General features: G+C 45.7%; 1 protein-coding gene across 3 annotated transcripts in view; it reads right to left on the bottom strand.

The window, feature by feature from the left end:
• Window positions 1–14,336, bottom strand: part of pde4cb (phosphodiesterase 4C, cAMP-specific b) — a 114,755-nt gene that overhangs the window by 8,096 nt on the left and 92,323 nt on the right. For 2 of the 3 annotated variants that reach the window (XM_078285660.1, XM_071917241.2), the window contains 7 exons: window positions 13,386–13,577; window positions 12,120–12,161; window positions 10,749–10,785; window positions 9,086–9,159; window positions 8,844–8,893; window positions 8,138–8,250; window positions 2,586–2,679 (listed from right to left, as the gene is read on the bottom strand). In XM_078285660.1, coding sequence (XP_078141786.1) covers window positions 2,586–2,679; window positions 8,138–8,250; window positions 8,844–8,893; window positions 9,086–9,159; window positions 10,749–10,785; window positions 12,120–12,161; window positions 13,386–13,577 — 602 coding nt within the window. The remainder of the gene's footprint in view (window positions 1–2,585; window positions 2,680–8,137; window positions 8,251–8,843; window positions 8,894–9,085; window positions 9,160–10,748; window positions 10,786–12,119; window positions 12,162–13,385; window positions 13,578–14,336) is intronic. The other variant, XM_071917240.2, reaches the window with a different exon arrangement.

Here is a 14,336-nt window from a genome sequence, read left to right as displayed (position 1 = left end):
TTCATCGCAACCATGTGTCTAATTTGGGTCAACATGCATCATATTTCTTTCTTAAGAAATATGTTTCTTATCTATACACATGGTTCTGTGTTGGAACCTGACTGACTGCACCGATGGGAAGCTGTGGAAATCAGTAATAGAAGAAATATAATAATAGTAATAAACAGGAATATGCAGATGTCTAGAGACTCTAGAGTATAAATATGTAACTACACAGCCAGAGCAGAGAGGAACGGACTATATGACAGTAGGTGCAGATGTGTAACATATCGTTGCTGTTGGACGGAAACCTGTCAACTTTCCAGGAGCTAAACAAAACAGCCTTGTTTCAGCTTGATGACAAAGCATTTCTGATGGGTTTTAAAAATGGTTCATAAGCCCTAGAGGTCAGAGACTTTTCTCAACCCAAAGCAGAGCATGTACTCCTTCAACTGAAGTGAAAGCATGGAAACCAACAAAATTGACAGCAGCGATACGTCACTGTTACTATAGCCTTTGTTGAAAAGTAACCCCAACATGCCGCCTGTCCCACACCAGACACAGAGAGGTGCTGAAAATGACTCATCCTTTAGAGCAACCCAAGGTGATTATAATCCCATCTTCACCAAAGCGGGATCTGAACGTCACCGACAGCCTTCAGCTCCCATCCACAGACTGCATCATCCTCGGTGTTTCCCCCCCTGATCCACACGTTCGTTTCTAACACGGCAGGAATATTCCCTCCAACGGGATCCGGATCCGAGGCAGAGCGACCGGACCGCCCCCCTCCTCCCCTCACCTCTGTCGGAGTGCCTCCTCTTCCTCAGAGCCGCGGCCGGGTCGCTCATGTCCGGACGGAGCGGCGGCGCTGGCGTCACGCCGGCGTGCGCCCGGCGGCTCCCTGCTCGCTCCGCCGGACCTCCATTCTGCCGGCAGCTCTGCTACAGACTGAGGCTGCTATTGACGCAACGCGCCGTCTAATAATATTGCACCCCGTTGCCGCGGCAACGCCACACAATGTGTCCGGGAATGCTGTCACCGCGCCTCCTTCTCCTTTAAAAAAAAAAAAAAAAAAAAAACCCACCTCTGCTCTCCTCCTGCCTATAAAAATCCTCCTCTCCTCTTCTCCTCCTCCATTTAAAAAGCCTCCTTTCCTTCTCTCCTTCCTTTCTCTTTCCTTCCCTTTTAAAAAGCCTCCTCTCCTCCTTCCTCTCCTTTAAAAAAAAAACCCTTTCCCCATCTCCTCCTTCCTTTAAAACCCTCCTTTCCTCCCTTTTAAAATCCTCCTCTCCTTGCTTGCTTTCCTTTAAAAAGCCCTCCTCTCCTCTCCTCCTCCCCTTTAAAAATCCTCCCGTCCTTTTCTCTTTCCTTCTCTTTAAAAATACTCAATTCAACTCTCCTTTACAATGCTCTCCTCCTCCATTTAAAAATCCCCATCTCCTCCTCTCCTTTCCTTTTTCCTTTCTCCTCTTTTCTTTCCTTCCTTTCAAAACCCCTCATCTCCTCCTCCATCCTTTATAAAAACTCCTTTCCTCTCCTGTTTCCTCCCCTCCTCCCCTTTGAAAATCCTCCTCTCCTCTCTTCTTTCCTCTCCTTCAAAAAAACCTCCTCTCCTCTGTCCTTGAAAATTCCTCCTCTTCCCTTCCCTTTTAAAAATAACTCCTCCATCCTTCTCTCCTCTCCTTCATCCTTTAAAAACCTCCCTTCTCTCCTTCATCCTTTAAAATCTTCCTTCTCTCCACCTCACCTCCATCCTTCTCTCCTCTCCTTCATCCTTTAAAAACCTTTTTCTCCTTTCCTCTCTCAGCCATGCTGTTTTCCATGCATGTTAACTGGTATAAGGTGTAAGGTTTGGTGTAACAGCAGCTGAAGTCAGATCTCCATCCAGTCACAATGTAAATCCAATACTTTCACCCTTTATATTAAAACATTTGAGCAGCACCAGAAATTCAGCACACTCAATTTTTTTTTACGACAGTACAAAATGTTCAAAACGTATAAGAAAGATGAATAGAGATATTTGGTTCAAAATAAAACAAATCCTGAGGTGTAAATTAAAGCGTCCGCAACTGATTTTGGCAAATAGAATGACTCCTAATATACTTTCAAAATGAAGGGTTAATTTTGAAATATCATTGACCGAAGTTTAGCAGTTTAGCAGTATTTATTCTGTCTTTTTAGACCCACACTACTCTTAATTTACTACTTACTACTGTTAATTTAAGAAGGTTGTTTGTACTGTCTAGTTTATGGATTCTGTAGTATCTGTCCACACAGAATGTATTTCGTTTTTTGAAGTGTTTTATAATTGATGGTCCAATGGTAGCAGCAATTGTGCTGCTTACGGAAATGTGACTGAGGCCACTCCTCCTTTCTGACTGTGTTCCCTTCTATATATTCTACCAGGATCATGCGGTCACATGACATCGCCCCGAGGAAGACATTTCTGTCAAAACGCTGTCTTCAATAAGATTAAGTCTTCGATAATATTTTTGCATCGAGGCTACTGATCCTTTTCACGAGAGTTTCTTATTCTGCCATGGTTAGCAGCTCTGCAGTGCTGGTGTGTGTGTTCCTGTTGTTCCTGTCTGCAGGTGTTAACTCACCTAGGAAGGTGTTGGCGATGAACTCTGACACCTGGTTCCCTGAGCGGCTGGTCTCCGACAGCTGGGTCAGCTCCCGGTTCAGCATCCTCTTAAACTGAGGGACACAACAAACCAGAAACATGGTTAGTCTTGATGTACTGTAGTTAAACATGTTAACATACATGTATACTCTAGATTAAAGGCGCCATGTGTAGCATTTTTAAACATCAGTGTCACATAAATTGCGATATCTTGGTATAATAAACAAACAAATCCATGGTGGAGACGATTGGTTTCCTCCGTCTCACCCCAGTAGTATTGTTAGTTCAAGTGTTTCTCGACATTAAGACTACATTTCCCATCAGCCCCATTGCTTCCTGCCCCCCCTCCCCCTCCCTGAAGAGGATCAACATGTTGGAAGTGATTTCTCCATCTTCCTTTCCCTCCTTCCACCATCTGCTGCCAGAAACTCTTTCAGCTTTAGCTCCGTTTGCTCTGGAAGAACAGAACCTCTTCCTGTTTTGTGCCGTAAAGCGATCCAGCAGATTTCCCTCCAGATCCACCAGGTGGAGAAACTATGGAGGATGCAGAGTAGAGGCTGATAGAGGCTGACAGGCTGCTCACTGATGGTCTGGTTTGTTTATGGTAAGCAATTTGAAGCGTATTCTGCTGTCTTACTATATTGCACTTTATTGCAAGTGAAAGCTTAAAATATTGCAGATATTCACTGAGATGAAAACACTCGACTCGGCTCAGTGAAATAAGGAAAAAACAGAAAGTTTGGCTTCATGTTTCCTGTGATGGATTCTCTCGCTCTGTGGAAGTTTGTTTTTCATACGGGACAAGAATGAATGAAGGAGGAAAACGAGCGCTGAGATCTGCTACTGTGCTGACTGCAGAAACAGAGAGGAAGCTGGAGCGCTGGCACCGACTTCAGAAACACCGCTGCTGTTCAGTGTTTCCCCAGAAAGGAGCGGCGGAGCCATCCTCTACTCTGATTATGTAACAGCTGGGGCACGTGGAGGAGGAGGAGGAGGGAGGGGGGAGGAGGAGGGGGGAGGGGGGAGGGGGAGGAGGGAGGGGGGAGGAGGAGGGGGGAGGGGGGAGGGGGAGGAGGGGAGGGGGGAGGAGGAGGGAGGGGGGAGGGGGAGGAGGAGGGGATATAGGGGAAGGGGTGGTGATGGGGGGGGGGGCAGAGAGTGCCGCTGCAGTGGTTTAACACGGCTACTATGTCACACACACACACACACACACACACACACACACACACAAGCAAAACAACATGAAACACACTCCTGCAGGTATAAACCAAACCCTGGCTGTAATCTGTTTTACACACACACACACACACACAGAAACACACACATACACACACAGAAATCACAAATGAGATGCAACATATTCCTGCAGGTATAAACCAAACAGCAGCTGTTTACATCAACTACTCAACCTAACATGTTCTTTAGTCTTTTTTTCCCCATTTCTCTCTCTCTCTCTCTCGCTCTCTCTCACACACACACACGTATAAACCAAACAGCAACTGTTGAGAATCTGTTTCACTTTACAACATCACAACAACTATTCAATCTAACGTGTTTCTTTAGCCATTTCTCTCTCTCTCTCTCTCTCTGTCTCTCTCTCTGTCTCTTTCTCTCTCCCTCTCTCTCTCCCTCTCTCTCTCTCTCCCTCTCCCTCTCTCTCTCTCTCTCTCTCTCTCTCCTCCCTCCCTCCCTCTCTCTCAGAGCAGCCAGCCAGACGGACAGGCAGGTAGAAACCCAGCGGAGCTCTTCAGCATTCAGCGCCTGCACAAACCGATCAATAGATCCCAATGTAAACAAGGCGGTCCAGCAGCCAGCAGCCGGACGGCCCTCCCCTCCCCTCCGCTCCCCTCCCCTCCCCTCCCCTCCGCTCCCCCTCCCCTCCCCTCCCCTCCCCTCCGCTCCCCTCCCCTCCGCTCCCCTCCCCTCCCCTCCCTCACCTCCGCTCCCTCCGCTCCCCTCCGCTCCCCTCCGCTCCCCTCCCCTCCCCTCCCCTCCCCTCCGCTCCCCTCCCCTCCCTCACCTGTAGGAGTCTCCGGCACAGACAATCCCAGAGAGCCGACGCAGGCGGATCCATCCACACATGTTGACTTCAGAGGAGAATCACTAACAGTCAAAAGGACAGTCGGACGCGAAGGAAGTCCATCGGATATATATATTAAAAAAGTTCCCGGTGTCCCATACGCTGTCCTGGAGGTGGGAGGTGGGGAGGTGGGGTGGGGGGTGGGCTGGGGTCGGGGGGGGGTTAGGGAGAGGCAGGGTGGGGATGTGCTCGACCATCGGGGAAGAACGGGTGTGACTGCAGCCGCTCGTCCAGCTACTGCACTCACTACTGTCTCACACACACACACTGTGAAACATAAACAGAGAGAGAGAGAGAGAGAGAGAGAGAGAATGTGAGGAAACCCCCCTCCCTCCTCCTCACTGAGTGTGTGTCTTCTCGTGTCTTCTTGCTGTTTCCCCTCTCCGTCCAATCGGATTCATCCGGCTTCAGGGGCCGGGTGGAGGAGAGGGATCTGATTGGCTGACGTGGGAGGGGGGGGGAGTGTGTGGGGAGGTGGTAGGGGGTGGGGGGTGGGGGTGGGGGGGTGGGGGGGGTGCAGAGTGTCAGCAGCAGCCGGGGAGGGAGGGAGGAGGGAGGGAGGGAGGAGATGCTGCTTAACTCTTTCAATGGAGGGAGACTCCATTCATGAGCCGTGAGAGTTTCAGGCTCCGTTCACACTGCAGCGATTCAGATGTTTCCCCTCACATGTGACTCAGATCTGATGTTCTCTAATCAGTCTGAACAGCAAAAAGCCACACGGAGTCACAGTGTTTTCAATTCTGATCCGGACCAGATCGATACGAGCTACAAAATCAGATCCCGAGTCGTGTGACGTACAAGCGACTTGTGTTTGAACGCTCAGATCAGAATTTGTCAGTGTTGCCATGACAACAAGTAAATCTGACTTTATCCACCTTGAGACAGTTGTTATAATTTTGCCGGTCTGTCCGAGCAGCGTTAGCACGGAGGACAACGAGACGAACAGACGCCTCGACGCCTCAGAAACTGAAACTGAAATGTGTTGAAATGAAAACTGATGTGACGTCTTTTGTTGTTGTTTGTCCACTCATCTGTCAGTTCATATTAGTATGGGATTTAAGGGCTACATCCTAAAATAGATATGAACAGCCACCCAAAAAAACAAAAACAAATATGAGCCGCAATTGAGAATGAAGCATTTGTCTCTGAATGAGCAAGTACATTGTAGATGTAGAAGTTTGTGTGTGTGTGTGTGTGTGTGTGTGATTTAATACAGAACGTGCTCATTTCCAGACGACTGTATGAGTGTATGAGCCCCTGAGAAATCAACACTACAACAAATCACTTCAATCTTTCTCAACATTACAGTGTCAGGAAGAGAAATCCATCTGAAGACGTTTAGCTGACTTATCCAGAGCGACTTAGAATAACTAATAACAGCAGAATAAGCTTCATTTCCTACTTCTCCAACATTACAAACAACCAAAACTTGACTGATTACATATTTATTGTGTGATTAATCAATACTACACTGGTTGTCTATGAGAAACACTTAACATGAATTCATTCCAATGCGACATTTTGATCAGATTCCACACAAGTATGCATGAAGAAGTTTTATTCTTATTCGTATTTATCATCCTCATCAAGAGTTTTAGTGTCCCATGATGCTCTAAATGTTTTCCACTCTGAGGGAAACACTGAACACTATATATCATTTTGGGAATGTTTTGCCATCAAAATGGTCAAATTTCAAGATAATGAATATCAGTGCAAAATATCATCTACCATCAGCTTCAGTCTACAAATATCGGCCTGCAAAAACCCTCATCGGTCAAACTGGACTGTATGCACAGTATATAGTGACGTGCTTTCTGTGTGTGCTGCTGTTTAAAAAGAAAAAAAAAAAGTTTACTTTACTTTGGGAGGAAAGTGAGAAGCAGCCACTATTAAGACAGTGACATCCTTTTTATCCTGCGATCTTTTTATTGAGTTTTTATTATATTTTGTGTTTTATGAGAAGTTCTATTCTGTCTTCCATCACGGATGACAATGGAAATAAGTGTTTTTAATAACGGTTTCTTATGCTCTGCTCTGGGCTCAAATATAGATGAATTGTGTCTTCTGTCATGTATTCTTCTATTTCCCCAAATCAAAGTTAATCAAATCTAATCTAATCAAAGCTAATCTAATCTGATATCCTCCTTCCCTGCCAAACCCGAAGCGAGCGACGCAGCACAGCACCCTCAGCAGAGCACATGGCTCTACAGCCAATGGGTGGCTGTACAAGTGGAACCAGCCAATCACAGCAGAGTATCATGCAGTGTGTGTGTATAAGGGAGGAAGGGAGGAAGGGAGGTAGGGAGGGGGGGGGGTTCCCATCGAGGCAGAAAATCCTCCGCGCTCATTCATATCTTCGCCTGAGACAGAGGGATTGGTGTTCCAGTGTGTGTGTGTGTGTGTGTGTGTGTGTTGTGACAGAGCGGTGCGTGGGCGAACTGAAGCTGCTGCAAATGTGCTTAATTCTAAAAAAGACGGCAGTGTGCTCGCCGCCTGTTGAGAAGACACTCGGTCTGTTCTGGACGGAGAGGAGCAGGACACACAGAGGGAGACTGACCCCTGCAGCGGGGCAGGGGGGGCAGGACGGGGGGGGGTCCTGCACTGTCCCGCTCAAGTAGAAGCACTGGTACTATGCTGATATTTTACTGAAGTAGAAGTAAAAGTTCTGGTGTAAAAATCTACTGAAGTAAAAGTAAAAAGTGTCTCATGTAAAATGTCCTCAGAGGGTCCACGAGCACACGAGGCTGAGGATTAATTACCTACAGGATGAAGGTTCATTAACTTTCACTCAGTCGGTGTGAAATGTAAATTGCAGCTGCAGTTCATTATGCTAATGACAGAACCTTCATTCTGAATTATTTCATCATGAATTATATATGAGACCGCCGTGACGACAGAAGTGAAGAGAGCAAATTCACTGCCTGAAGTGATTCAAGTGAAAGTGTATTGGCTACAAGCCTGTGTGTGTGTGTGTGTGTGTGTGTGTGTGTGTGTGTGTGTGTGGGTATGACTTAAGTCACTTTCAGGGACACACACCAGACTTAAGACCAGTTGATTGGGGACGGCTTGTGCAATTGGGGACAAAAGCCGTGTCCCCAATTGGTAAAAAGTTGATTTTTGGGTCAGTGGTTAAGGTTAGGAATGAATGTAAGTCTATGTAAATACCCCAGAAGTGACTTAAGTAAGACTGTGTGTGTGTGTATGGGTGTGTGTGTGTGTGTGTGTGTGTGTGTGTGTGTGTGTGTTACAGGCATCATTCTGTGCTGTGTAACCAATCTTCATCAGCAACTGTCTGCGTTCAGCATCCACCCTCATCAGATTCAGCAGATTGGAGTTTTACTTCTACAGGCATTTCTCAGCTCTGATTGGTTGAGTTAAATCTCAGTGGGCGGAGCCAAAGAACCATTCTCTCAGTGAGTGTGTGTATGCAGTCGGGTCAGAGGTCGTCTCACCTTGTTGGATGCCATCTCGCTGACGGAGTGTCTGGTCTGCAGCGTCTCCAGCTGGTCCAGACACCAGTCCAGCTCCTCCAGCGTCTCCACCGCCAGCTTCTGGTACGGCTCCTCTGGAGGGTCAAAGGTCACGGGGTCAGAACCGAAACTACAGCTAAGTAACACAACACCTCAGTATCGCAGCAAGGTGCAGGTCCAAGTATCATCTAGTCCTTGTTAGAAGCTATGAGAGCCTTAGAGGACATCACCACATCACTGCCACTGATGTGAAAACACTCCAGTCAGAGTCTACTGAAACAGCTGAACAGTCAGACTGTCTCAGCATTTCCACAGAAGGACACTGACATGAGGTAATGATAGTTTTAAGATGCTTTCGCAAGACAGACGCAGTTGACGTCATCCAACAATCCCTAACTACCCATTCAGCAACTTTACGTTTATTAGCTGTTTAAAAGATCTAAATGGTTAAAGACGTCCAGGCTAAAATGAGGCTAGATTGGGTTTAAAAGTGAAAGTTTAGTAACATCTACATCTTCTTCTAAATGACAAAAATCAAACTTTATCTTGTACTCCTCTGGTGCATATTTTTTTTTATGTTTACAGCTGTTTATACATTGTTGAAATATAAATATGTGATAATGTATTTACTGCTTGGCTGTACATAACCACACAGTGAAGTCAGATGTAGAGTTAACTGAAGACTGACCTGCAGGACATGGTTTACACATGGAGGGCTGGTTACTGCCTGACGACCGCCTGGAACCAACAGACAGGCTGTTAGTGGGATATCCAGTCAGTCAGTCAGTCAGTCAGTCAGTCAGTCAGTCAGTCAGTTAACCAGTCAGTCAGTCAGTCAGTCAGTCAGTCAGTCAGTCAGTTAACCAGTCAGTCAGTCAGTCAGTCAGTCAGTCAGTCAGTCAGTTAACCAGTCAGTTTTGTTGTTCTTACTTGTTGCCCACACGATCTTGCAGATGCGTCAAAACAGCAAAGTTACTCCTCACTGTTCGTAGACTGGCAAGAACCTAGAGAGAGAGAGAGAGAGAGAGAGAGAGAGACAGACAGATAGAGAGAGAGAGAGAGAGAGAGAGGGAGAGAGGCGTTAGAGTGATATACTGGAGGCATGGGTATAGATTTAGGAGATGGGTTCCCCTCAATATTAGGAGAAAGAAGAATTTGCCCCCCCGTCACTTCTGCCTCAAACACATATAATGTATTTTTTACTCACTCAGCGCTTTTAGAAGCACAGTTTGTGGTTGGCTTTTGGTCACAAGAGCAAACACCAGTTCCCCTTTAAAAAAACTGACATCTAGCTGTTGTTTCAGATAGAAGACAATAAAACCAGGCATTAACTTTACATTGAAGAGCGTATGTTGAACTGATGATGTTTTAGGTAAACTGACAACTCTCTTATTTCCGGGTTTAAAAATTAAAAGTAGGTGAACGTCATTGGATGTTTCGTAGTGTCTTACTTTAGTTAGACTCTACGTAGCCAGATTGATTTGATAAGAGTCCATGTACCTGCAAAACACTGATTTTCAGGAATCCAGGGAAAACAAATGTATTTTGGAAAGGAGGTTTAACAGGTTGAAATGTCCCAACTCATTCAAAAATTTTAATTAAAGTAAGAAAAAGTTGCCTTGTAGTTTTTCTTGTCAGCAGCAATAAGGAGGTTCTGATCTGTGATCATGTGAATCCTCGCCGTCGGCGTCAGCTCAGTGTTTTATGAACCGGCCGACACGCTGAGCGGCTCGAGGAAAATGTCAGCCGAACACCAGAGGAGCCGAACATCAAACCTCTCCGCTTTCAAAAACTCTGACGTGAGAGAGAAGGCACGTTAAACCTCTCCGGTTTCAAAACCCCACAGAGCTGACGTGTGTTCCTGGTCGGGGTTTTGGATACTGATCAAATTTGAATCTATAAATCAGAAAGCTTCACTGCCACACTGTACGGTAACTTTCTGAGACGATAACGTTTGAATATCTCAGTTCTATTCAGTTTTTCGTCTTTGCCTGATCTCAAACTTTGAAACTCTGCTTCAAAACGCTTTCTTGTCATTTTGAATTCTGTTCCACTTCATGACGAATTAGCAACTTTACCCAGTGAGTGAGAAAGTTTTAAACTAACACACAGCACCTGATTCTACACACAAAAAATGGCACTGAAAACAGGCAGGGTGACACATTACTATGAAAATGTATATTTATTATTTTGGCTGGTGAAATGTATTCTTGGCAGGTGAATTATTTTAGTTTACCACCTACTGACAGGTGAGAGAGAAAAGTTCATTTCAGACACTGATTAGGAGGCTGTGGCTTGTACACAGATTGCGTCACTGGGCCAATGTTAAAGAGTGTGTGCAGGTGCGTGTGTGTGTGTGTGTGTGTGTGTGTGTGTGTGTGAAAAATGAACCATCTCCTGTATCAGCTTTTCTCCAACCCACGGGTCAGGACCAGTGAGGAACCCTGGGATTTTTTGTTTTTTCTACTCTGAGTATCAGTTTGGTGGTAAACTGTGGAAACCAGCAGCTGCTGTGGCCAGTGGTCAAAACAATGTTAGTTTCCTGCCCTGATACAGATCGTTGTGTTGAAGGACAGGTGAAGATGTGACTCACCTGTGCGAACGGAGTCACTATCATGTCTTCTCCATGCCTGCAAACACAGACAAACACAAACAGAGACCCGGTGAAAAAACCACCTGAGCAGCTGTGAGACAGACCGGCTCTGGAAGAACCAAAACCTCAAACAACAAATAGGTTTGTTGTCATAAGAACTGTATTGAGGACTGTATGGGAATACTCCAGTAGGCTGAAATTATGACTACTGGGAAAAACAGGGGCGGAGGTCAAATAACACACTGCAGGAAGAAGAGAGGAGACCGAGTTTTAGCTCTACAAACATCTCTCGGAGGCAGAAATAATCTCATTGGTTGAATTAAACCTCAGTGGGAGGAGTCAAAGATTTGTTTTTCTGGACAATTACCGTTAAACTGAAGCTCAGAGAAAAAGACAAGAGGTAAGAGAGGGGGAAGCTAATATTATGAAGCCTAGCGCTCTGCTGCTAACAGGAAAATACAATCTACCATACTAAGTTATCTAGGTTAGCTAGTTAGCTAGCTGCTGACCTTAAACATTATGATGTCATGGTCATGAATGAATGAAAAAAGTCATTGCCATTTATATTTTTATGTAAATTTTGACAAGAGTTTGTTCTTTGCCATTCAAGGTTGCTAACTTGCGCTCCAAACAAAAAAAACATGGTTCTTTGGCTCCGCCCACCGAGGCTGAACTCAACCAATGAGCAGCTCTGACTCTGAGAAATATTTGCAGATCTAAAACCCTAGGAACAGGAACAGTGTTCATGCGTTCAGAACTGGGAGAGCCGACTGTCGTAAATCAAGTCCAGCTCTTTGGAGGATCAGGATCACAACATGCACTCAGTATCCAATCAGGCCTCAGGTGGCTCCATGCAGCGGGACTGACAGGACAGAGACAGAGACAGCCTCAGGTCAGCCTGGACGTCCCGTGGGTTGTGATGCCAGCAAACATTTTGAGGTTGATAAGACGGCCTGCACAACACTGAAAACCTGTTGAGACGTCTTTTATCGTTTTGTGAAATCAGGACCTAAACATCTATCAGTGCAAAACAGTTTCCAAAGCTGTTTTAATGATTTTTTATCGTGCCATATTATCATATTATGAAATTATTTTGCTTGTTTGGATTAACGTTGAACTTGGCCTTTTCCCGTTTGTCAAGTGCTTGCTGGGACTGTTTGGTTTTTCCAAAAAAATTTCAGTGGTGATGGTTTTGGGGGGGTGAGGGTTCAGGTTGTGTTGTTCAGGCAGCGGTCGGGAACAGCTGTGCTGGGTGGGGGTGGGGGTGGGGGGGGGGGTGGAGGTGATGGAGGGGGGTTATGGATCCTGAAAGGTGGCACAGCCCAAAGAGATAGAAAGAGAAAACACAGCAGTCTTCACACTTTGTCTCACCGAGGCAGCCAACTGACTTCCCAATGCTTCAATCCCTCCTCCCTTCGAGAAAACAAAGGAGCGACAGCTATTGGTCACGAGGCCCCATACACACTCCTAATATAATGTAGCTTTACCAGTCTGGCTTCAAAGAGACCTGCAGCAGAGACACTGGATGAAAAACTAGCTTTGATCCAAGAGCGTGGCTTCAGATCTAGCTTCTGTTGTCCATCTCAATTTGAAGTTTAGAGGAATTGATGGACCTGAAAGTGACTTGAGCCCAGTCCTGCTGTTCAGTGTTTATACTGACAAAATGTCTACTGGAGCTCTCTTTAAAGCCAAATGCCAAAAAACATATTGTTAATGTGTACTTAGGGCCTGAGATGGGCTTACATAAAGAAACATTGAAAATAAACTGCAGTGTTTCCCCAGTAACTGTATTGCAGTGGTTTGTCCCCAGTGTGGGTTGTAGCTCTGCAACTGTTCATATCTGAGAGTTTTATTCCAAAATGAGAGATCCATAACTCTAAAAACGTGACAAAACAAATGATAGCACTTTTGAGAGTATAGGGTAACTTCTCATTTGAAATTTCTAATTTTCTTTAGCAGCAGTGGCAATAATTTCCTTGTTATGGAAGCTCACTACTGAAGAATGAATGAGGCGGGGAAACACTGAAGTGAAGTGATTTGTCGATCTCTCCAGCGCCTGGAGTGGATCCACTGAACCCCTCACTAAAAAAATCTATCTTAAACCTGTTGTACACATGTTGCATTTTAAACATCAATATATCATTGTCAAATTAATAGTGATACCTTGGTATAATTACTGTAAACAAACGAGAGCATGGTGGAGACGATTGGTTTCCTCTATCTCACAGCAGCAGTATTGTTAATTCTAGTGTTCTCCACATTAAGACTACATTTCCCATCAGCCCCGTTGCTTCCTGCCCCCCCCTCCCCCTCCCTGAAGAGGATGAAGTGATTTCTCCATCTTCCTTTCCCTCCTTCCACCATCTGCTGCCAGAAACTCTTTCAGCTTTAGCTCCGTTTGCTCTGGAAGAACAGAACCTCTTCCTGTTTTGTGCCGTAAAGCGATCCAGCAGATTTCCCTCCAGATCCACCAGGTGGAGAAACTATGGAGGATGCAGAGTAGAGGCTGATAGAGGCTGACAGGCTGACCACTGATGCTCTGGTTTGTTTACGGTAATTATACTGATGTCTCAAAATGAATGTGATAATGATTTATTGATGTTAAAATGACACACGCAGCCCCTTTAAAGCACTCACAGGTCGCTGGCGGTGGACGAGTTGCGGGACATGGTCTTGGGCGACAGGTCGAAGTCCGAGTCGGAGCGGTAGAGGAAAGACTCGCGCCGCTGGCTGTGGGGGAAGTTGGCCTGCAGAACCAGACCAGAACCTGGACTGGTCTGGGAGTCCAGCGGACTGCGACCCACCGACAAGCCATTTTCCACATCAAAACTGCAGAGAGAGAGAGAGAGAGGGAGAGAGAGGGAGGAAGAGAGAAGAGAAGAGAAGAGAGACATGAAGAGGGGGAGAGGAGAATTAAATGTTAATTGAGGATCCACTAGGCAGCGATCAGAAGTAAATATTACTACTACTTCTACTTCTACTTCTACTACTAATAATAAACTTAATTTGTATACCACTTTTTTTTTAAATGAGGTTACAAAGTGCTTTAACAGTCAAATAAAAATTAGACGTTAACCTCATGAAAAAACTTAAAACAAGTAAAAACAAGACGGCATCATGATAAAAGTTTGGTTAAAAAACACAAAATAATTCCAAAACACAACTTGCAGCTGGCAGCAGCTGTAGGAGTGTTTTTGTTCTCTCTAAAAATAAAAAAACCGCTCACACACACACACACACACACACACACACACACACACAGTCAGGGGAGAAAACAGTCGACCTTGTGATTACAAGACTATTGGCTATTCGCAACCGCAGGTGCTCACACACACACACACACACACACACACACACACACACACACACACACACATCCCTTCCCTTTGACTACCCCCTTTACGTCAGAGCTGACTTCATGCAGGCTACGTCGGCAGAGCTACCTACCCATAACCCCCCCCCCCCAACACACACACACACACCACTGATACACACACACACACACACACACACACACACAAACACACACACCCCAAGGATACTGATGGGACTGCTGCCAGGTTCCCCCCTGTCGTCCCGTTCCAGCGC

Source organism: Centroberyx gerrardi, chromosome 9, assembly GCF_048128805.1.
Source record: "Centroberyx gerrardi isolate f3 chromosome 9, fCenGer3.hap1.cur.20231027, whole genome shotgun sequence".
NCBI classification, from domain to species: Eukaryota; Metazoa; Chordata; class Actinopteri; order Beryciformes; family Berycidae; genus Centroberyx; species Centroberyx gerrardi.
Note: the sequence above shows the minus strand (reverse complement) of the source record. Positions and strands in the feature narration are given on the sequence as shown.